General features: G+C 30.5%; 1 protein-coding gene and 1 pseudogene across 1 annotated transcript in view; one reads left to right on the top strand and one right to left on the bottom strand.

The window, feature by feature from the left end:
- The first annotated feature begins 4,049 nt into the window (after nt 1-4,049).
- LOC125873592 (spermidine synthase 2-like) lies at nt 4,050-7,974 on the top strand (annotated as a pseudogene).
- An 899-nt stretch (nt 7,975-8,873) lies between these two features.
- LOC125874586 (protein NPGR2-like) overlaps nt 8,874-25,648 on the bottom strand; it is a 116,275-nt gene continuing 99,500 nt past the window's right edge. The window contains exon 6 of the mRNA XM_049555499.1: nt 8,874-9,284. Within this exon, the coding sequence (XP_049411456.1) occupies nt 8,968-9,284 (317 nt within the window). The 3' untranslated portion in view covers nt 8,874-8,967. The remainder of the gene's footprint in view (nt 9,285-25,648) is intronic.

The raw sequence follows: 25,648 nt of genomic DNA, 5'->3' as shown, positions 1-25,648 counted from the left end.
GAAAGGCAAAATGCAAAAGGCCACAGCTCACGAGTTATTAGAGAATGTGTTGGGACGTTCTAAAATCAAGAATAATATTTATCTATTTTTCTCCATTATCTCTATTAATTATACTTGCATCAAAAGTAATAATATTATATTAATATTTTTAAAATTTCTTTATTAGAGTGTATTAGAAAAAATAATAATATTAATTTTGTGTATTGAAAGTACTAGTTTGGTATACTATTTTTTAGCCTATTTATAATTAATACATTCTATTGTTTATTGAGATGTGTACTAATACAAAGAGTTTTTAACATATGCATTAGATTGGTCAATAACATAATTACCTATCATCAAATCCCCATCTATTTCCCAAAGTTAATGAGTGTGGAGGATAGTTCTATAAACCATTATTTTTTAATAAAAAATCTACGATTTATTATTTTTAATGCATCTAACCAAATAGCATATAGAAAATATTGTCACTATAACTAATATATCCTATTTAATATCTTTGTACACTATTAAATAACTTCTTTGTATTTTAACCTCTGCATATGAACTGTGGTCATATCGATCCTTTTTAGTTGGATAGATATTTATTCGATAAAAGGTCAAACAATTAGTACCCATTGGATATGGGATTTGGATTGGGTCGGATCATTTTTTTAATTGAATTTATATTTATTAATACAAATTAAAATACATTCTAATTTATAACTTCTATTCTTATTTAGTACAAATTATCTATAATTCCCATGTTTAATGCATTTATAACCCCCAATTACTTAATGGATAAATTCATCACTTTTTTTAAAAATAATTAAATAGCGGAGCTTGTAGTTCCTTTTATTCATTTCAAAGTTTATGACATCTTAAAATCAATATATATATATATAAAAGGAGAAGAAGGAAATGTGATTTGATATTTTCTTTTTTAAAATGAAAAATGCACAGGTAGGAAAATAAGAAAAGAAAACGCCGAAAAAGGAATATATTAAAAACAAAAGAATTTAAAGAGAAAATGGAAGGATAAAATAAGATAAAAGTGCATACAAAATTTTTCATTTTGCATTAGTATTAATTTGATTTTGATTTAAATTTTATTATAATGATCAACATCTATGAACTATAATTTTTATTGGACCATTCCAAATTCTAAGTTTTAAACTTGAAATAATATATTAAAAGATAAAACTATGAAATGGTATAAGAAATATTTTAAAATTATATCATTGTAAATATTTTTATGTATAAAATAAAATTTTAAAATTACATATATAATGTCGGGTTGGTTTGGTTTCGGATTGGGTTTTGTTAGTTAAAACCAAACCAACCCAAATATAGTCGGGTTTTTTTTTTCCAATACCAAACCAAATCGCTAGTCAGGTTTTTTGTTCGATTTGACTCGATTTATGATTTAATTTGATTTTCGGTTCGGTTTTGTACACCCCTATATATGAGAGTGCAAAGAGAAATATAGTCTTTCCTGGTTAGCATTTCCATCTTTTCTATCACATCCGTTTCAATTATTTTATCGAATATATGTTATTTTTAATCTGTATTAATAAGTATGATATGATTTTGTACATCCAGATTTACGTCTTATTTATTTGTATTTAATAAAGATCTGAATCTTAATCATTTATACCATTCAAACTTATTTATCACGCTTTAAAATAATCACGCATCATTTTTTTTCTCTTTCGCTACAAATCTTCTTCATCTTTGAACAGGTAAATTTTCATAATCTTTACAAGCATTTTTTTTATATTAAAATTTTTTTACAGTGTATTGATGTTTATCAAGTACATTTTACCTCTGCCCTTTCAAGATTTGTGTACAAATCTTTTTAAGGTCCTACTTCAACGAGAGACAGATTTTTCATCCAGGGAAGTCAAAATAGATTGAGGCGACTACGAAAAAAACTAACCTTAACTTCGATATTATATTTTATCTCGCCCTATCATGGCTCTTTTAACATTTCTTTCATTTTTCGTCTTGTACAATTGAGTTTTTAGAAAATATTTTGTTAATTTTTTTAACAAATCACTTGATTTGAAACACGTTTAGAAGATAAAAAAAATACTTAAGGTGTGTTTGGTATGAAGGAAAACATTTTTCGGAAATTTTTTCCAATTTTCCCATGTTTAGTTGGGATAAATATTTTGGAATATGTTTTTCAAATCAACTCATTTTCCTAAAATTTAAGAAATATGACTTCCCTTCCAAAATTATGGAAAACATTTTCCTAAACTCTTATCCAACTTCAAATTACAATTTTTTTAAAAATATTTTCAATTTTTATTTTTTCACCTTACCCCATCCCCTATACTCAACCCCCCCCCCCAAATCACCCCCCTACCAGCACCCCACCTCCTCCAAAAAACAAATCTTAAGTTTGTTTTTAAAAAATATTTTCAACTTCAATTTTTTATTTTTTTTACCCCCCTCCTGCAAAAAAAAAACAAACTTTCTAGTAAAAATAAAAGATATTTTTTCGAAATATTTTTCAATCATAAATCAAACACTAAAAAATCTTTTTCGAAAAATATTTTTTACTCACCAACCAAACATGAAAAAATAAATCAAAAATCTACTTATTTTCCAGAAAGACATTTTTCATGAAAAACATTTTCCTTCCTACCAAACACACCCTTAAAGGACATGGAGGGACTATAAATTTGTTTCTTCATAAAAATGAATTTTTCATAATTTTTATTCAATGTATGGAAGCACAAATTTTTTCATTGAAAATTTTCAATCTTTTCGTAAATATCTAAGTAATATTTAGTCTTAAAAAAATTGTTAAATTTGTGAAGACGTCCAAAGTGAAGGAAGTTTTTTTATTTTATTGTTTTTACAAATTTGTCCTATCTTTCAAAACTTAGTCCTAACACTAATAATATAAAATATTTGAAATAGTGATAAAATTCATATCTATGTTTTCGATGTCCAAGATGATTATTATGTTATATAATAAGAAAGAGTTAAATTTTTATCATGACTCATAATTCATTTTAAAACCTTATTATTTTGGGAAACATTGTGTAGAGAAAATAAAACAAAGAAGACAAAAATAAGTGAGAGAATTTAGTTATGATTGTAGCGCGTGGGTAATAATCATACAGGTACTAATATTTATGTCGAGGGAGTTCATTTTAACTTTGCATATGTAGTGTAATTTTTCCGTCAAGGGAGTTTAACATCACATATCTTCGCCTCTACCTAATGAAGTTGAGTAACAAAAATATTTGGAGGTCTTAATAACTCTGCATCACAAACTTCAATTTCAATCGGAAAAAAAAGTTTTGGAATGAAAAGAAAAATGTCTTTGTCTCAATTGAAAATTGACGAGAAGAAGAGTATTGCTTTAGAGTTATCTATTAAAAAAGATAATGCACCTAAATTTGAAGATTGAAGGAAAAATTAGATGGTCTTGGATGGAAAGAACCATTATACAATACTATTTGTTAGTATATTTTGTGGAAATTGTTAGCTACATACAAATAAGAGAATTACATTAAAGTCATCAAAAAAAAAAATAGGATTTCTTTAAAAAAATTAAACTAATTAGAATATATGTTAGGCGTTGATAATGTGAAACATTCTTTATTGTATTTGATAAGTTGGGTAATTTTCTTTTTTTATGAATAAATATGTTTATGTTGAATTCTTTAAAGAAATCATGTTATAATAATTTTTGTACTGATATATAATTTTATTTGCATATCATTTTATTTAATTTTTTAATCAAAATATAAACATTTAAAATATTTTATTTTTATTTTTTTGACAAAATGAAATTTTTATAATATTTAATTGATATAAATGTTTAATTTCATATGTATATATTGTAAACAATCAGTCTTACATTTTTAATTATTCAGATGTGTATTCAGATCTCAATATCTAGATTTTAATATTAAAATTCTTATTAAGATTCAGATGTCTGAATCTTAATGGAAAGTTGGAAACAAATAAAATATTTTTTTTATTTTAACTAAATGATGGAAATTGATTTTTGCATTGGTGAATAAAAACTGCTAGTACATGGAGAAATCATGTCAATTAAGATAGAAAATATGTTATTCAAGGGAAAGTCAAAGTACCAGGATATTATGATCTTTCAGGTAATACTACTTTTTACCATAATTTTAATTATGTAATTAATTAATTATTCATCAATTAATTAATATTATTGTGGCAGTCATTAACTTGTGGAAAAGTGATAGCTCTGGATGGGATAATTCAACATTCAGAGAGAGATGTATGTGCTTATGTTGAAATGCCTGTCCATCTCCCACTTGCTTCTATTCCTAACCCAAAGAAGGTACCTTTATTTTTTTTTTAATTTCTCTTCTGCGGTTCGATATTTATATTAAAGTTCGATTAAATTTGATATTTTTCAGGTTCTGATTATTGGAGGAGGAACATGGGTTTTACTTTGAGGGAAGTCTTACGTTATTCATCTGTTGAGAAAATTGATTTGGTCGAGATTGATGACATTGTTATTGATGTAAGTATTTTTACTTATAGACTTAATCAGAGGCAGAGCAAGTCTTAAAAGTTTGGGAGTTCTAAATTTTTTTTACCCACAAGTCTAGCGTGAAAAACATTTTCACGGTCCCTTCCTTACCTCTGAACCGTCAATCAATCTTTTTAGGGGTTCACAAGTTAATATACATATACATTTATTTAAATTTTTAGTACAAATATAGAATCTACGAAAAAGTTATTGAGTTCGTCCGAACCCACGAACATCTACCTAGCTCCGCCTCTGGACTTAATTAGTTTGGACTTTTAATTTTTTTGTTCCTAATTATTATTTTTCAATAAACTATAGGGTTTCAAGGAAATATCTTCCTGAAATAGCTAAGGGATACGAGGATCCACGTGCAACACTTTATATAGAAGATGGTATACTCCTAACAACATTTTTTATTATTATTATAGATGATTAATTAAATATGTATTGCCACTCAAATAATTTAATTAGAATTAATAATATTTAGGGTGAAAAATATGTATTAATAACTTTTTGATACATATTTTCTATAATAATATTTGTAGGAAATGCATTTGTGAAGAACGCTGCTCCGGGAACATATGATGTCATTATAGTAGATAGTTCTGATCCTTACGGTAATTTCGAGAGATATAAATTTATACTCCCTCTGTCCCTAATTACTTGTTCACTTTTGAATTGAGACACCTATTAAGAAAAACAATTATTGATATAGTGAGTTTACCATTTTATCCCTATTAATTATGAAGTTGATGAATTAAAAATTTAAGATTTTCAAAAAGTTCTACCTTTTTCAAAGTAATTAATTGTGGGTATAATAGGTAAAAAAAATTGTCCTTTCTTAATTTGTCAAAATGGACAAGTAATTAAGGACAACTATAAAAGAAAAAGTGGACAAGTAATTATATATATATCACAAGTTATTCCTTAAAGGAATGAGTTTGATTGCTAAGGACGAAAATTAAAGACTAGAATAAACCGTAAAATTAAAAATGCATGTGTGGATGCAGGCAGTGGCGGAGCCACCTTACCATTTTGGGGTTCATCTGAACCCCCTTCCGCAGAAAATTATATTATATTTACATGGTTAAAATAATTTTTTAGATACACATAGTAGATGTCGAACCCCCTTCGACAATTTCGTGTGTCTATTTCTTTAGAATTTGAACCCCCTTATCGAAATTTCTGACTCTGACACGAAATGCAGGATCATCAAAGTGTTTCTTTGAAAAGCCTTTCTTAGAGGCAGCTTCAAAAGCCTTAAGGCCAGGAGGAGTTTACAGAACCCAAGGTGAAAGTGCATGGATTTTCTTGGATTTTATCAAATAACTTGTTGAAATTGCAACAAATTCTTCGAAGGCTCTGTATACTATGCATGGACTAATGTTCCTTCCTTCCCAAGGTAATCTTCTCTCCTATTATTATTTATTATTATTATTATTATTTATTATTATTATTATTATTTATTATTATTATTATTATTATTATTATTATTTATTATTATTATTATTATTATTATTATTATTCCATTCGTTTTATATTAGTTAATCACAGAGGCGGATTTAGGATTTAGAGTATGTGAATGTCAAATAGATTCATCGATAACTTTATATTTGATTAAATTATTTGTCTTTTCAATATATATGATAAATCAATCAATAAAATATAAATAATAAGATGGAAATTTATGTATTACATATATTACAAATCCACACTCCACACTAAAAGCATGAAGTTAACAAATTTAAGACTTTCAATAATATTTACTAATATTATAAATATTCATCATTCATTTACAATTGTCCTTAGCGAATTTTCATATTCTGAAAACGATCGATAATGACATCATTACTAACATTTGTAAATACATCACGCTCTATGTAACACACTAGACAATCATTTAAATATTAATTACCAATACTAATCCGACTTGATCACTTTTTATTTTTATCTATAGACATCAAGATAATTTATGAAAAAATATGCTTAATAGCATAAGACATGTGAAAAAATTTCGTTAGAATAGACAGTAATTAATGACTATTGGAAAAAGAAACTTTTGGAACTTTTAAATTTGTTTAGGAAACGAGTATTAATTGTAGGGGGAATGGAAAAAATTTAATTAATTTTATCTTCATATAATAAGTGATCAACTAGTAATTAATTTAGGACATATATTTCTAATGAGGTAATCAACTGCTCCCTAACTTCGTTCAACAATAGTTGTTTACTATACTATTTTGGGATGTCCAACAATACTTGTCCACTTTATGAAATCAATGGATAATTTTATATTTAGTTTCTATTTTACCATCATCATTAATTATAGTCATTTCCCTATTACATTTTTCAAGATATTGTGTTTACTATATACAAACGGTGATATAGTAAAATTATCCTTCTATTTATAGTTTCTTAAGAATTGTGTAAAATCAATAGTAGACAAATATTATTCAACAAAGGTAGTAATATGGGACGGAGGGAGTATTGTTGTTGTTGTTAAAGATAGCATATTTCTTTAAAAGAATAGATGATTTTAAAGTAGCGAAAAGGTCAGGTTGAATCAGACGATCAATTTATCAAAAATGAAATTATATGGGATAAGGTGAGAGTGGTCTCTATTGCTGACAAGATGAATGAAGCGAAATTGAGACGGTTCGGATATGTGAAATGGAGTTGTGTGGATGCACCCATAAGAAGGTATGAAATGTTGGCTACAATAAAAGTTAGGACGGGTAGAAGTAGGCCGAAAAAAACTAGAAATAAATTATTAGACAAAATATGCCACAACTTTTGTTTATTGAGGATATAACCCTATAAAGGAGTATAAAAAAGTCAAGGAATTGGGTAGAAGTTTAGTAGATAGCCGAGAATTGTAAGATTTCATGTGGGAAGGCACAAGGCCATCCTCCCTCCTTATTCGTAATCATATTTAGAAATCACTTTTTTATTCGATATTTATTGATATATTTGCTTTGTACCTTTTTTCTCTCTTATTTCCTTATAATCGTGCTTCGAATTATACAAACAATAATTCTAATATATAATACTTGCAGTGGGGCTATTGGTTTTGTTATTTGCTCTACTGAAGGGCCTCCACTTGATTTCATAAATCCTGTAAACAAAGTTGATGTAGACATCATCTCTACAAATTCTGAATCACCTTTGAAGTACTATAACTCAAAGGTACTATACATTTTTTCCATTTGAATTAAAATTTTAAATTTATAATTATCTCAAGTTCATATATATATATATATATATATATACATATATATATATATATATATATATAATCTTCTAATAATACTACTTTATTTTTTAATTGATTAACAGGTTCATGCTGTTGCTTTTGCTTTGCCAACTTTTGCTGAAAAGGTGCTTTACCCTAAAAAGTGATTCTTATTGGAAGATGTAGGAATTTCAAGTATCTTTTTGTTGTTTCAATAAAATTGATAGGCAATGTTCAATTGCAAATTTAATTTTCTTGTAATAAATGGTTAATGCATTAATAGCAAGGGTGAACGTTTGGGCTGTTCGAATCGAATATATGAAAATTTCGATTTTCGAATTTGAAGAAATTATCATTGATGTATTTTTATGTTTGTGTCCTTAATGTTGAACATGAATTAGGTTATCCACAATTTTCATCATAAGTACTCTTTCTCTTCTTTCGGCCTAGGTATAACTACTCATTTCGTTCAACAATAGTTATCCACTATATTATTAAAAATAGATGTCTAACAATACTTGTCCAATTTAGATAATCAAGAGATAACTTACCTTTTGTATCTATTTTACACTTGTTATTAAATATTATTTATCATCTAACACATTTTTTAAAGCATTAAATTTAATAAAGTGAAAAGATAATATAATAATGTTACCCCTTTTATTTATTATCTCTTTAAGGGTGTGTCAATTCAATAGTGGACAACTATTGTCAAAGAGAGTAATACAAGTATTAATTATACACTCAATTTAGTATTATAGGATGTATAACTAACACATAACAAATTACTCCCTCCGTTCCTTTTTAGTTGTCGTATTACGCTTTTCGAAAGTCAATTTGATTAATTTTCAAAATTAAATTAGACATCATTAATTCAATATTTTAAACTAAAAAATTAATTATTCATAAACTATACAAAAAGTAATATAACATGCAATTTTTTGCATATCAAGATGATAAAAAATACATTGTAAAATGTTAGTCAAAATTCTTATCGTCTGTCTCTAAAGAAGGAAACCATGGCACGGCGGGAGTATAATATTAACAATACAAAGCTATTATTAATACATGAATAAGTATGACCAAAACTAGAACTAGTCCTAATACATCAAACCATGAATAAAAATAATAATGCTAATATATTTTTGTTTCCAATTCTCTCCCCTATGGAGCTGCAAAATTTTACATGTGGGATGATTCAGCTGTAGGTAAAACATTGGACTCATCTGAATGGTTCAACTGGTGCAGATTCTTGGAGAAGTTCAGCAGCCTCGAAACATTCTGCAGCTTCAAGTGCAGATACACCAGTTTCACTTTTGTAAACCAATCCAAGATTGTACCAGGCAGAAGGATTTGTTCTGTCAAGCCGTAATGCATCGGTCAGAAAGCTTTTCATGACAGGCAATGATTGGCCATCGAGTTGTCGAAGAACAATGGCAGTGGAAACTAAACTTGGAACATGGTTGGGTTCTGTGTCTAAAGACTTCTGAAAAGATTGTAAGGCTTCTTTGTAGAGTCTCCTAGCTTGATAGAGTAATCCTGCAAAATGACCACCAGTAATTGCGCCTTTCAGAAGTTGGCTAAGCGAACTCATGTCAAAGACGATGAAATTGCAAAGATAGAAAGCATGAAACAAAAGCATGTTCTTCACTTAACCTCTAAAGATTAATTGAGACTGGTCACGGTGTCAATCAAAAGCTAGAGTTATGGAGAAGCACTTCAAAGAGTAAAGGATTCACGATGAGTAGGAGTAAGGTAGAATACATACACAATACACTGCAAGTTTAGCTAGTGAGGTAAGAGTGATGTTGAGGTACGATTAAATGGAATTGAAGTATCTAACTGTGGACAATTTAGATATAGAACTCAAATGTTTCAGGAGAATGAAATGATAGATGAAGATGTTATACATAGGATTAAATTGGGATGGTTGAACCGGAGGAACGCCATAGGGGGGTTCTCATCCTATCAAAGTGAATGGAAAAATCTATAGAACAAACATAAGGCCATCAATATTGTATGTTGATGAGTTTTTCTTTTCTTTTTTTATGACAAGGAAAACCCGTAGCCGCTACCCTTTAGGTGCTCACAGGGTAAAACCCCCGCTCCTATGCAATAGCTCGCAAACCACATAGGAGAGGTAACCCACACTAGGCAAGCCTGGTGCGACGAGCTCGACCCAAAAGGCAAACCCCTTGCTTTCACTGGCAAGGGGTTTCGAACTTGAGACCTCCAACATGTAAGTCCCAAACCAAAACCACTGGGCCACCCTGAAGGGTTGTTGATGAGTTTTAAGAAAGGGCTTAGTAGCAGAAAGATTAAAAAAGGCTGAAATTGTCTCTTAAAACTTTTATCAAGCATAGAGGACTTTAAATGGCCAGCTTAAAACAGAAAATCTGCAGAATAAAATTCAAAAACCTAAAATATCTCAACTGAACTTATATTTGGGGAAGCTAACCACTATTAAGGATCGATCGAAGGAGGGGAATGGAACAAAACAAAAGGGGGAATGAGAAGCAGGTTAATTCAAAAGCAGTAATTCCTAAAGAAATTAGGACTTTAGCTTTCGATATGAAATTCAAAGAAGGGGAGCCAAGAACAAGAGGGAGAATAATCTCACACGAGAGTTTGTCATGAAGATAAAAAATTTATCTTGGAATGTTAGGGGGTTAAATGGGGAGAGCAAAAGAGCACTTGTAAGAAATTTGTTGCTTCAATAGGGGGCTGACATTCATGTGTTGGTTGAAACTAAGCTAACAAGGAATGACTCAAATATTTACCAACAAATCTGGAACAACAGATGGTTGGGAGAAGCTCATGTAGAAGCTAGCGGTAGGAGTGGGGGGGATAGTAGTGTTATGGGACAAAAGAGATTGGAAGGGGGAAATGGTAGACAGTGGAAATCAAATGCTTGCTTGTAGATTTGAGGGCATCGAGCAAGAACTGACATGGCATTTAAGTGCAATTTATGCAAAATGCGAGTGTAAAGGAGTAAACTTTGGTGGGAACTGGCAGCCATTAGAAGCCTCTTTGAGGGACCATGGGTAGTAAGTGGGGATTTCAACATCACTAGATATCCATAGGAGAGAACAAAACAAACTGCCAAAGAATCAAATGGTGCAATGATCGAGTTTTCAGAATGGATCAATGACATGAAGCTTGTAGACCCTCTTTTATTTGAAGGGGCTTCACTTGGAGAAGGAGTGAAAATCATGAGAGTGCTTCCAGAATAGATAGATTCCTCTACTCTTCACAGTGGGAGGAACAATATCTACACATCAAACAATCACTGATGCTAAAATTGGGAACAGACCACAACCCCATCATGCTTACATATGGAGATATGGATTTCAAGAAGTCATATTTTATGTTTGAACAATGGTGGTTGGGAGTGGATGGTTTCGAAGAGAGGGTAAAAGAATGGTGGGCCTCTTTCAATGTAACTAGGATCCCAACATACATCTTGACTACCAAACTAAAACTCCAAAAAGGAAAATTAAGAGAATGGGGGAAGGAAAACAAAAATAACCGGAGATAGAGGAGGGAGGACATCTTGAACCAAATTATTGGATTAGAAAATATCATGGAGCAAAGAGCACTCACGGTTAATGAATTGCTCCAGAAAGTTCATTTGGCAATAGAGTTTGAGGAGGTGATCAAGAATGAGGAGATAGCAGGGAGACAGAGGTCTAGAATCCAATGGTTAAAAAATGGAGATAAGAACACCAAATACTTTCACCGAATGGCCACAACACATAAGAGATGCAACACCATTGACAAAATTGAAGAGGAAAGGACACATATCACTAATCCAGAAGTTATCAAGATGAATATACAAGACTACTATCAGAATCTCTACAAAGAGACAGAGACATGGAGACCTAATCTAAACTTACAAGACTTCACAAGCATTATCTTGGAGGAACAGATCTGGATGCAGAGACAGTTCGAGGAGGAAGAAGTCTTAAAAGGCATCAATCTTTGTGCTAGTGACAAGGCACCAGGACCTGATGGCTTCCTAATGAGCTTCTTTAAAGAATTTTGGAGTGTCTTCAAAGAAGACATCTTGAACACTACGTGAAGCATTTCCATGAGTTCCAAGTTTTTGAAAAAAAGTATGAATGCCACTTATGTGGCACTTATCCCAAAGAAGAGTGGAGCTACATTACTGAGGGACTTCAAACCAATAAGTCTAATTAGTGGGATGTACAAAATCATAGCTAAAGTGTTGGCTGAAAGGCTCAAACAGGTGGTAAACAAGCTGGTGAACAAGCACCAGATGACATTTATTAAGGGCAGGCAAATCATGGATGCTGCATTAGTAGCCAGTGAATGTGTGGACACAAGATTAAGAGGAGAGAAAGAACGCATCATGTGCAAACTTGATTTGGAAAAAACATATGACCATGTAAATTGGGGGTTTCTTCTAAACATCTTAAGACGGATGGGGTTTGGAGATAAATGGCTAAACTTGATAGGTTTTTGTATTAAAACTGTTAGGTTCTCCATTCTGGTGAATGAAGAACCGGTGGGTTTTTTTTACATCTGAATAGAGCTTGAGGCAGGGTGACCCCCTCTCCCCTTTCCTATTCATACTGGTCATGGAGGGGCTGAATAGAATGTTGAGGTTAGCTAGTCAAAACAGATGGATGATAGGATTTGAAGTTAGTAGCAGGGCAGGTGTGAGTTTGGAGATTTGTTAATTGTTGTATGTTGATGACACTGTAATCTTCAGTGAGGCAAAAGAAGACCAGATCAGATATATCAGAGTGATACTTGGTATCCTGGAAGCTGTCTCTAGTATGAGGGTTAACCGGAGGAAAAGCAGTTTATTCCCGCACCCCTTCTCCGTCGTTTGGTCCGTCTGAATTCTTTCAAAGGGTACCTTTACTCCTTATTGTTTCTAATTACTCTAAACATCAAAAGATCATTCATAACATGAATCATAACCCTTGAATTCAAAATCCAAATTCAAGGTAGAGTTTAGAGTCAAGTCTTGAGAGTTCCTTCGAGTCATTTTAAGAAGTCTTTTACAAATCTTTTAAAACTTGTTTTAAGACTTGAGTACTTGAGTTTGAGGATGAAGATAATAGAGTTCATTTTTTAAAATGATATATGGGAACTAAGTATTCCCAAGAGTAAATGTTTTTACATTTAAGAAGAGAGGAAACACTGATTTCCAAAAGAGTTCAAGAGGAGTTTTGAGTAGTATCTCTTTTGAGAGAAACCTTTTGAGTAATAATCTCAAAGTTGAGGATACGGAAAATGTTTAAAAAAAAAATATATGAGCTAAGTTATATTTTGGGAGTAGTATTTAGCACCATGGGGGAGAGTTCAAACAACTCACAGACCCCATAAACCATGCAGCCAACATGGGTAGAAAGAGTCATACTTTTTAGATGATTCCTTATTGTTTTTTAAGCATAGGTTAGTGGATCCACTTAGTTGAGGAGTTCTATATCCCGGCAAGGTATATGACAGTTCAGGCAGCATGGGCGAGACAATGTATCATCACATAGCTCATAGTGATGGTTGTCGGTTAAAGAATCTCCCAAATCGAGTTTATTTTGTATTTTTACATACAAATTGAGTTATATTGTATTTTCCAATACATTAAGATGTTATCTACTGTTTTAAGAGATTTTCTTTATATCGCATTATTGTTATTGCTTTTATATTGCAATAAGTTAAGGTTGGAGTTGAGACGAGGTAAGTTGTTTCTTCAGTTCCAGTTCAAGCTTATGTCATGTTTTAGATTTCCCCTTGCATGCTTGTACATTCAATGTACTGACGCCATTTGGCCTGCATCGTTTATGATGCAGGTACAACTAAGCAGGATCATCAACCAGTGTTTCGTTGATCCAGTTGAGTTCCAGAGTTGTTTGGTGAGCCTCCTCACTTCCGAAGGACCCCTTATTTATCTTCATTTCGTTCTGTTGTTAGGATGATCGGGGGTCTTGTCCCGACATCCCTCATAGTATTAGAGGCTTCATAGATAGACAGACAGTAGTTCATGAGTCTTTTCCATTTTCAGTTATAAATGTTTAAAGACCTGAGTTGCCTCTTTGGCCAGTTGAATGTCCTTTTAAAACATTCTGAGTTTATTATTTGGGTTTATATTTTGAGATTATTCTATGTTATGTAAGTCTTCCGGTAAGAGTTGAGACATGCCAAAGGTTCGCTTGGGGCCAACAATGGATTAAATCTTCTTTTTAGTATTAATTTTTTTTTAATGATAAATTTTAATTGAGAACACCCGATATCACTTTTTTTGAATACACTACAATATTTTTGGTTTAATTAAATATATGAAGTTGACATTTTCTTAATGTGAATGATAACACATGACAATGTGAGTTAGTAATGAAATTGGATGAGAATATATGTAAAGTTGTGAATAATAAACTTAATTACGAGTAGAACACTTTTTATTGTAATCTGTTGTTTATCACACTTTAAGTTTCTTCATTTGTTAAAATAAATGCTCTAGTACTATTATAAAATAAATTCATACATTATAACATTACTTTTCATTTCTAAACTATTTTATACTCATTAAATTTAAAATTGTTGATAATAGGAGTAATAATACTATTTAATAAGCTCCAAAGTCTCTTAATTGAATAATTTTCACACCACTAAAGAATAAACGTTTTTTTCAGTGACTAAACATTTTTTTCTAGAGTGACTAAACTTTTTTTATGACAAGGAGTAAGGCGTTGGCAGACCTGCGACTTACAAGTAGCATGTCGCCTTGCACCTTGTAATATGCATGTGATACAGCGCTTTCCTCCACAAAATTTTATGGCGTCCTTCTTTCGTTATTCCCTTTTGGTTTGAACTCTTTGTTTTGCGCTTTTAAAATTGCTGTTCAATTTGTTTATCCTTTTAGCTTTTGGGTTCTGATAATGATCATGTGGTAGTCCTTTCATTTTCTTGAACAAAATATCTTGGGTCCCCTACACATCATTAACGTGCATTTTACATGTGCTAATTTTCTATCCACAACTTCTCTATCATCAATCAAGATTTATTTGTACTAGGGCTGGGCATTCGGTATTTCGGTTCGATTTCGATTTTTTTTTCGACTTTTTCGGTTTTCGATTCTTGTACAACGTGTACCGAACACCGAACCAAATTTTTATTATTTCGATTCGATTTATGTTATTTCGGTTCGGTTTTTGTTAATTCGATTTTTTGTTATGGGCCTGCTTAGTGGGCTTATTAAAATTTTGTAATTTTTTTTGTTTATTTTATTTATATTTATTTCTTTTTGCTTATTTTACTTTGTTTTTCAAATTATTGTATGATTCAAAATAATAAATTGTTGTTAACATTGAAATTTAGCCTTGTTATAACATTGAAATTTACCGGTCGTTGTTGTGCTACGGCTGCCTGCTGGTCGATTGGCGGCAGCTGCGTGCTGCTGGTCGCCGGAACGGTCAACGCTATTGTAGTGTGTAGACGACTAGACGTGGGAAATGGAACGATAATTTTTGCTTTTTGGGAAGTGGATCTGTAAAGTTGAAAAGTTTGAAAAGACAAACTTTTGTTTTTAATTTTAAATTATAATATTACTGCTTGCCCATCAATGGACAATTACTCGTCGACATTACTGCTTGCCCATCAATGGACAATTTCGACATATTCATAATGAATTGATTTGACAGTTTTCTACTACTTTGTTATGGCGATCTTAAACAAAAATCTCAAAACACATTTATTTATTTATTCATATATTCTCTCAAAAAGTACTATTTTCTCTAGTGAATTATTTTTTGGTTTTATATATATATATTAAACAAAGAGTTAGTTGCGACAAACTATTGTAAATAGTTGTTTTCGAAATCGATAAAAGAATAACACTTTAATTGAATTATTATAAATTTGAAATTAGATTAAATCTATCTATTTATAGATGGTATGAAAGACAAAATGTGTCACATAAGCACCTTAAACTTTAAAATTTTAAAGAACAGATAAGTTAACACTTTAATTGAATTATTATAAATTTAAAGTTAGATTAAATCTATCTATTTATATATAGCATGAAAGACAAACTCTGTCACATAAATTAAATTTTTTTTATTTAAAATTATGAGTTGTAAAGAAAATAACCAATTTAAAATTGTGTAAAGTTTTAACATTCAGTTATTAATTTTTTTTTAAAAATCTTGTAAACAAAACTTAAATGACGTATGTGATTCCTTATTTTTAGGAAATTTATCATATTTTTAATTTTAACTATTTTTAACTATATATATCTAAAAGTGCCCACGTATAAACAAGTTGTAAAATTTATTATATAAAAAAAATTAATTGGTATTTTAAATTTTAGGTGGAAAAAAATCTTCAAAATCTAAACAAATAAAGCTAAATGAATAAATTACTATTGAAAGATTTATTTTGATAAAAAATAGTAAAATTCAAAATCTAACCGTAATATAAGATAAAGCCAAATATTTAGGGATAAGTGACAACAGTTATCTTAAAAAGGGTAAAAGAATAACTTCTTTTTCAATCTCTATTTATTTTTAAATATTTTTATTGAATATGTCGAAGGAAGTTCAAAGGATGAAAGAGATATGGTGGGGTGATGTGTTTAAAGAGAGGAGGCAAACGGAAGATTCCCATTAGCATTTACGACAAAGTAACTTTGAAAATATTTTTTCACAAAAATATGGAGATCTTTGAAGCGGTGAATTATGTTGATCTCTTTTAATTAAATGTGCAGAACAATATCAATTTTAAAGTTAGGTTACTTCAACACTTAATAGTAAAAGAAATTTTTGATATTTTATCTTTTCTCTTGGAGTATTTGAAACAAAGTTACCAAATAATCAACTTTAGATTTTTTATTATTTATTAGTTCATATGATTTTACCTCCTTCTTTATTATTGACAATCTCAATGATATTATGTATAGTTATTTATATTACGTTATTTTATTCACGGAAAATAAATATTTGTTTTAATATTTATGTTTCATTCTTGAATCTTAATCAACTCAAAACTTTAAATTAAATGTATATTGCTTTTGAATTTGGGTTTAACGATAAAAATAATTATGTTGAAATGATTTTAAAAAGTTAATTGACAATAAGGTTTAAAATTTAAATTTAATACTAAATAATTTTTTAGATGGTTACAATGTTTCCACTTTGTCTTGATTATAGAAGTTTTAAAATTTCAATTGTATTAAACTACATAATAAACATAATATTTATAGATAAAGATTTAAATTTTTTAATTTAATACTTTGTAACGACTGGGTTCCGTTGTTATAGAAAAGCCAACGGAGAAAAAATTCAGGTCAAAAAACTTTTTTGTAGTAACTTGAAATCTCCCAACCTAATCCACGTGTGGACGAAATCGGAGTCATTAAGGTGTAGGGAAATTTGATAACAATCGGGTGATTTAATTATGATTTTGATTACATGAGTAGATAAATAAGTCGTTAAGGAACCCATACGACTTTACGGAATTGAATTCGGGCGAGTAGAACTCCTGAAATCGTTCTTAGCGTGAACGGTATTTTCTGAGCGTTGTTGGTTAGAGGTGTGTTGTGAAATGGGGGTCTTGAAATTATTAAAATAGCTCACTATTTCGTGCAAGCCGCCTTGGCGGTGGTTTTCGTCGCTCTGGCGGGCCGTTGTGGCAGGCCAGACGAGACTTAAAGTCGTAAATAAACCCCAAAAAGTTTTTATTATGCACTTTTCGGTTTTTAGAGCTAAGGAACGAACCCTAGGCGATTCTTGACAGTTTTCCACTATTCTTGAAATTCAAGGTAAGATTTTAACTCCTCGAATCCATTTTTCGATCTGTATAACGTAATCTAATGGGTAGCTATCGATGGGGGAGGGTTTCGATCAAGAATCTATGGTGGGAACAACCCTATTTTGGGTACTTGGGATCATGGGTATTATCTAGGGTTGATAGAATTGTTGGTAATTCGGACAATTAGTGATTGTTTATTGATTCCCGTGTTATTATGATTGTTTGTAGACCAAGAACAAGCGGAACAAATCCAGAAAGGGAAGGATCAAGTTTCTTAGGGTTTCAAGCTTGTTTCGAGGTAGGTAATAGTTGTGATTCTATGATTGTGTGATATATGTTGGTTCTTGCTTCATTATGATGCATGTATGTATGCGAATGTTGCATTATTGATCACACTAGATGTAAATGAATATGAACGAATAACTATATGTCATGAATCACTTTTTGATTGTATGATTTTTGAGAATATACTTGTGGTTGTGATTGTGGTGTTTGTGAATGGATCGATTGTCACGTTCCGGCATAAATATGAGATCGATTGCCATGTTCCGACATAACTATTGGATCGGGTACAACGTTTCGGTATGCTAACAGTTTGGGTTCGGGTTCAATGTAAGCCTGGCAACGGAACCGGGAGGTGCTGGTTCCGATTTCGGTCTGTCCCGGTCTGTTACCGGTTCCGTCTCGATTCCGGTTAGTCCCGATTTGATTCGGAACATAGCGGGTCCGGGAGGGGTAACGGGACGGAAACTGGGATTTACCGGTTAGTCCTGGTTCCAGTCCCGGTCCGGTCCGGTTCGTTAATTTTTTTTTTTTTTTAAATCTTAACTAAAAATTAAAAAATAATAGCCGTTGAGAGTCGTTGGGCAACGGCTTTTGGGCCCCACCAACGGCTCTTTCACCCCATAACTCCCTTTTTACACCTCCCTACCCCCCAAACTTTTTTTAATACCCCAACCTTCTAAAAACTACATTTTCATCCTTTTTTTTAAACTATAAATACCCTCAATCTTTCATTCTTTTCACTCACAAGTCACAAGTCACAAAAATATTATCTTCTACTCTCTCTACTCTCTAATCTCTTATTCTCGTTTAAATTACGAATTTGGTCTTTGGAAATTGGAGCTTCAAAATTCAACTTTTAATTTTCGGCTTTCGGTCATACACATCTACTTTTTTAAGTAGACGTTTGGTACATTCGTTCCAACTCACTTTTTATTTAGTTATTTATTTGTCTGCATTTAATTATTTATTTTGTGAGTAATTAGTCTCTAGTCTCTACTTATTTAGTTATTTATTTGTTTAAAACTTTGCATTACATTTTCGTATTATATATAATTTACTCACTTTTTTATAATTGAATATGAATTCCGGTAAAAACAATGTTGACAAGGGTAAAACAACCATAGTTGATTCGATCACTAATTTATGGAGCTCAAAATCCAAGAAAAATAAAAAAACCGGTAGTACTTCTCAATCTAAAACTAAAAAAACTTCTCAATTAAGAATAAATACGAATGATTATACGTATGTTGATGAAACTGTTTTTAATATTGATAGTAATAGTGGATTAGATCCTTATCATGAACATTTACAAAGAAGGTTTGGTAATTTTGATGAGGAATTACCTGAAGATGATGAACATGATGATGTTAATGCTTATGTTGATAGTTTTGATAATAATGTTGATGAATATGATGATGATGAAATTGAGCCACCGTCGGCTACTAGTCCCATTCCCAATCCCTCTTCCCCGGCTCCCACTCCCTTTCGTTGTCCTGCTCCCGTTCCCCCCGCGCATCCTAGGACTAAGGTAGAACGCGCTAAAAAATCAGTTGTGTGGCAATTTATGACTCAGAATGAAGATAAAACACAAGCTATTTGTAATAAATGTAAACATAGAATGAATCATAAAACTGTAGGAAAACAGGGTGGGACGGGACATTTGAGTAATCATTTAATGTCATGTTGTAAAAATGAATTTTTGCATGCTAAAGCTGTAGCCGAAGCTAAAAAAAAATGGTACCACCCTTCCTGAAACTGTAGAAGTAGAGGGCTCTAATATGGTCCAAACACAATTAAATCCTTCTAATATTTTTGGTTCTAGTATACAACGGTCATATAGTAGAGAAAGAGATCTTGAAGAATTAGCTAAAATGATTATTGTTATGGGTTTGCCATTTAGTTTTGCTGAAAATCCCGGTTTTATTCATTATATTCAAATTGTGTATAATCCACATTTTAAAGGTTTTACTAGAAATACAATTAAAAAGGCTATATTTGATTATCAAGCTCAACATTTTCAATATCTTCGTTGTTTATTTTATTATAATAATTTTAAAATAACTATTACTTCTGATATGGGCCGTAGTGTAAATGGTAATGATTATTTCACTATTACTGCGCATTGGATTGATAAAAATTGAACTTTGCAAAAAAGAATTTTAGGTTATAAATGTTGTGAAATGCATAAAACCGGTAGTTATATAGCTCAAACAATTATAGATGTTTTACAAAACTATGGAATTTGTGATAAAATAAGTAGTGTCACATTAGATAATGCTTCTAATAATAGAACTGCTGTTGAAATACTAAAACCGTCTCTTTGCCCTATTTATATTGATGGTTTTCATATTAGGTGTGCTGCACACATATATAATTTGATTGTTAGAGATGGTATAACAATGTATGATGATGGTTGCATAAAAGTTGAAACTGCATGTCATTTTATTTTTAAATGTCAAGTTAAGTCTAGACGTAGAGATTTTGAAAATCGTTGTCGTGAATTTAATCTTCCACCTAGAAAAATTCCAAAATCAGTGTGTACAAGATGGAATTCTTTATTTGAAATGCTTGAAGTTGCTTATGAATATAGGAAACCTTTACAAATGGTTTGGAATGCTCATAATTCAAATATGACATATAGACTTGATGATAATGATTGGAATGACATAAAAGAACTTATAGAATTCTTAAAAGTTTTTTATTTAACTACAAAAAAAATATCTGCACTTTATTATCCAACTATTTGCTCTGTTTTACCTAATATTTGTGCTATTTCTACTAAATTTTATAAATTCAAAAATAAACCAAGATTTGAACAATCTGTTAAGAAAATGATTGAAAAATTTAAAAAATATTTTATTCCTATTCCTCAAATTTATTTAACTGCTTGTTTGTTAAACCCACATTACAAAGATGAAGGTGCATCACGAATGGTTGATAAAATATATTTTAATTTGGGTATTGATAGTGAAGATGATGAAACACCTAGTTGTCAAGATGTTAAAGATAGTATAAAAATTGAAGCTAGAAAATTGTACGACTTGTATAATTCTAATATAAGGAATGTAGTACATAACGAAGAGCCTCAAAGTTCTAGGAGTAGATATAATAATGAAGATGATATTGATGATATGATAGATTGTATTATTGAACTTTCTCATAATGATAGAAATGATTTTGATGCATATATTAATCAAAATACAGAACCTACTACTATTGATCTTCTAGAATGGTGGAGCAATCGCGGCAAAGGATTTCCAAAACTACAACCGGTTGCTCGAGATGTGTTAGCTATTCAAGCATCTTCAGTAGCTTCGGAAGGCGCTTTTAGTGCAGCAAGATTTCAAATTGGAGAGCATAGATATTCATTAGCAGCAGATAGCTTGGAGATATCAGTACTATTTAGAGATTGGATTAATGGCGAGAGAAGGAGTTATGGTCGTCCACCTTTACCGACCAAATTTGAAAATGACGTTGATGAAATAATGCAAGATTTTAGTGACGACGACATTGATGCAATAGAGGAACTAGCTAATCAACCAATTCCAGATCATGTTACTAGAGAAATGTTAAATGATTTAAAAAAAGATTTCCTAGGTAGCATGAACTATTAAATTTAAATGTCTATTAGTATGAGTATAATAATTCGAGGTCTAATTCAAACAGAACCCTTCCTAGAAGGTGGGTGTGTAGATTAGAATTTTTAATACTCTACTAATATTTTGTAATTCAACTTGTACTATTTAATTAATACTTTTAAATTTTAAAGTTTGAATTTAATTATTTAAATTTTCAAACTTTTAAAGGTTGAAATTTAAACTTTTATAGTTTTAAAGTTTGAATTTTAAATTTTCAAACTTTTATAGGATGAAATTTAAACTTTTATAGTTATAAAGTTTGAATTTAACTTTTCAAACTTTTAAGTGTGAAATTCAAACTTTTATAGTTTTATAATTTTAAAGTTTGAATTTATATTCTCAAAGTTTTAAGTGTGAAATTTAAACTTTTATAGTTTTATAGTTTTAAAGTTTGAATTTAAATTTTCAAACTTTTAAAGTGTAAAATTTAAACTTTTATACTTTTAAAGTTTAAAAGTTTGTATTTAAAACTTTAAAAGTATAAATTTTTAACTTTAAAATTATAAAAGTTTTAATATTTTTTGAGTAATGTTCCTAATTTTTTAATTTTAATTAATTTTTTTTTTTAAATATAGCCGTTGGGACCCGGTTTCCGGTCCGGTCCGGTCCCGGTCCGTTACCAGTCCGGGGCGGGTCTTGATATTTTTTCCCGGAATTACCAGTTCCGGTCCGTGGTGCCCGGTTCCGTTCCGGTTCCGGTCTGTCCCGGTCCGGTAGTCCCTGTTCCGGTCCCGTTGCCACGCTTAGTTCAATGAGAGGACCAACGACTTGTTATAAATGTATATTGTTGATCATTTGATAATCAATATTGTATATATTCGGTATGTTGCATGTTGTAATGTTGCTTGTACTTGCTTATGTTGCACATAGTGGGATAGCCGCGTGATCCTACCAGTATACTGTGGTTGTGTACTGATACTAGACTTGCTCTTTCTTTGTTGAGTACAGGGCATCTTCAGGCGGCTATTGACAGACCTCGCATAGAAGATCAGTGATCATTCGAATTCAAGGGTGAGCCAGTTCTTCCAGGCTGCCATGAGTTCTCATTTCGTCTATGTCCGTATTTCAGACTTAGACTTTTCTAGTTAGTTGATTAGCTCATTAGTTGGGGATGTATCCCTTCTTGTTTAGACTTTTGGTTCATTGTTAGATGTTTTGGTACATTGACTTTCAGATTCTAGGTTACTTCTTCCGCAGTGTTTAGTTGTTAGATCTTTTGGAAGTTTATGGAAACTTCAGTTTTTAGTTATTTAAACTTGCTTCCGTAACTTTAAATGCCTTAGTATTTTGATAAAGTTGGTTAGCTAATTAGTATTAATGGTTCTCCCACCGGAGGGTTAGTGTGAGTGTCAATCACGATGGTCTGGGTCGTGACATACTTGTAGTTTTAAAGATGGTCATAACTTTTTCACTTTATCGTAATTGTAGAAGTTTTAAACTACAAAAACATATTTTTTAAAAAGGAATTATTCTAATAAAATAAAAGTAAAGATAAAATTAATTTTAGGACTTTAACATATTTTAGAAATCGAGCAAATTATTTGGTAAAAATTATTATGACCAAAGAGTCATTTCGAAATACAAATGCTATGAAGAGTAATAAAGCAAACGTGGTCTTTGGATCTTTTTGCACCAAATATGTGCATGTGACATATTTTGTATTATGAAAATTATATTATATAATATTAAGGCTTAAATCATCTGCGACCCCCTAAAGTTATCCGCATAATTTATTTAGACACCTCAACTAGGGCTAGTACTTATTGAACACTTTAACCTTAAGAAATTAATATCTATTGGACACAAAATGATAATAAGTTGAAAAGCAAAATTGTGTGTAGCTCAAACTCAAATACATAGCAGGTGTACCAATGAAACAATGACACGTGGCAGTTGAATTCAATTTTTAAGAAATTCTATTTAAATAATCCAAAAATAATTGTAAGAAAATAAAAATAGTTTTTTTTAATTAACCCCCCTACCCTGTCGTCTTCTTCTTCAACTGGTTTCCCTTCCCGTCGGCGTTGACAAGCAAATAATCGTCTGCCCACTATTTCATTAGCATCGACAACACCTCTTACCCATTGCCTTCATCTTCTTTCAATTAATAAACATTATTACAGTGTTGGTATCTATACGCACTCATGGAAGGTGAAGAACACGTTTTTTGCCACATCAGTATTTTGTGCTTAACAGATACACAATTTAAATATTTTAGGTATTCAATAGGTACTAGCTCTAGTTTAAAAGTATTTATGAAATAATTATGACATGACATTATTATATCTGACGTGGATATGGCATGTCATTTATATAATGGAGAGCGAGCTACACAAATGGTTGAGGGACTTTAAAAGTCTCATTTTGATTGGGTTCAAGGGTTCATAATACAAACGCATACAAGTACAAGGGTCCATACGATCATTTTACCTTAAAAGTAATATGTATGAGTTGAAAATTAGAGCTCAAGCATTAAAAGTTATCAGGGTTGGAAGTTGGAGTTCATGTATTAAAGTAAACACGAGTTGGAAAATTGATTTTATTTTTAAAGATGGAATAGCATGATTGTTGAGAATATAATTTGAAACTTTTCTCCACATATGGTTTTTTTTATATATACCCTCCCTAGGAGCTCCACCCCTTTTTTGCTCCCTTGGTGACTCGAATTCACAACTTTCGGATTGAAAATGAGGAGTACTTACCATCCGAGCAATTTCCTCTCGTCCCACATATAGTTAGATAATACTCAAATATAAAAAAAAAAAATTGTTTCCTTTTAGCGAACAAAAGAAAATTAAAATTCAAATAAGATAAAAAATCACGTGTGTACCGTAGTTATACTTTTGCAATCTGTACAATAAGGACAATGTTCAGTGGTTCAAATTGACGTTTCATTTGTTGGATTTAAATACCAATAAATGTTGTCCAAGCATGGACCAAAAATTTACTTTTAAAAAAAAATGCAAAAGTTGTCAACCACACATTTGTGTATTCATCAAAATGAATTTTAATTATACGTAGTAATATCTTACCTATCCAAAATTGTGTTGTGATGAATCCTTTCGGTCTGAACTCTTAACTAATGCACAGTGGTGTAGATACATTTAATATGGCCGCGCTTCGCGCAGTTATAAAAAATATATGTAAATTTATTTTAGAAATTAATTATGATACAAGAAATAAAAAATCAACCATAGAAATAAGAAAATGATAAAATCACAATATAATATTTTTGTAGAATTAGAGTTTAAGTGAGTTACATTTTTATCATCAAATATTTTTCAAAATTAAAAGGCTAATTTATTAAGAAAAAAAAATCATATATTATGATGTTAATACATATAATTTGAATAAACATATATAAGGACTTGATTTTTTTGTCTTATTTTTATCAAATGTTAAATTTACTATATGATGAATCTTCTTTTTATTTGAAGAAAAATGATGAATCTTCTTCTTTGATACTTAATCCTTTCATTTTTCTTGTTTTTTCTCTTATTTTTCATCATCATCTAAATAAACCTCTATTGCTAATTTTTGTGTCTATCCTATATTATTCTTTTAGTAATTCTTTTAAAGTATAAGAAATGAACAAATTTAAAGAAAATGTAAATGGTTCTTCACCATAAGAAACACCTAAGAACTGTGTATTTCAATATTTAATTTACATTTCTTTTGAGCCATTATAGTAAAATTTGAGCGTCTGTTAGCGTAGTTAGCTATTTCTGACAAAGTTACAAATAACTAATTTGAGCCTAAGTGAAAATGTAATTTACTACAATTAAATTTTTTATAAAAACCTAAATTTAAAAAAATTATTGAGATAACACATTTTTGTTAAGTCCATAATCACAAAAATAAAGATGAAAAAAATTACATAATCAATGCACTTTTGAGTTTTTATCCGGCTCCCCTCTATCCACATCCAATAAAATTTTTATGGAGTCAAACTTAAGTATAAATCTGATATTACAATAATAATATAAAATATCATTATTTCAAATATGAATAAAAATAATAATCTTGAGTAGGAATCTTATGAAACAAAAAATATGAATTTATATTGACAAAATTAAAGTAATATCATAAGGAATCTTAAATTTTGAAATTAAATAACTAGCGGTTATGAATATGAAAATCTAAGAAAATGAGTTAATAATATTAATTAAAGTAAAAGTTCAATAGGTATAAGTTATGGAGATA

This window comes from Solanum stenotomum, chromosome 8 (assembly GCF_019186545.1).
Source record: "Solanum stenotomum isolate F172 chromosome 8, ASM1918654v1, whole genome shotgun sequence".
In the NCBI taxonomy this organism is placed as follows: Eukaryota; Viridiplantae; Streptophyta; class Magnoliopsida; order Solanales; family Solanaceae; genus Solanum; species Solanum stenotomum.
Note: the sequence above shows the minus strand (reverse complement) of the source record. Positions and strands in the feature narration are given on the sequence as shown.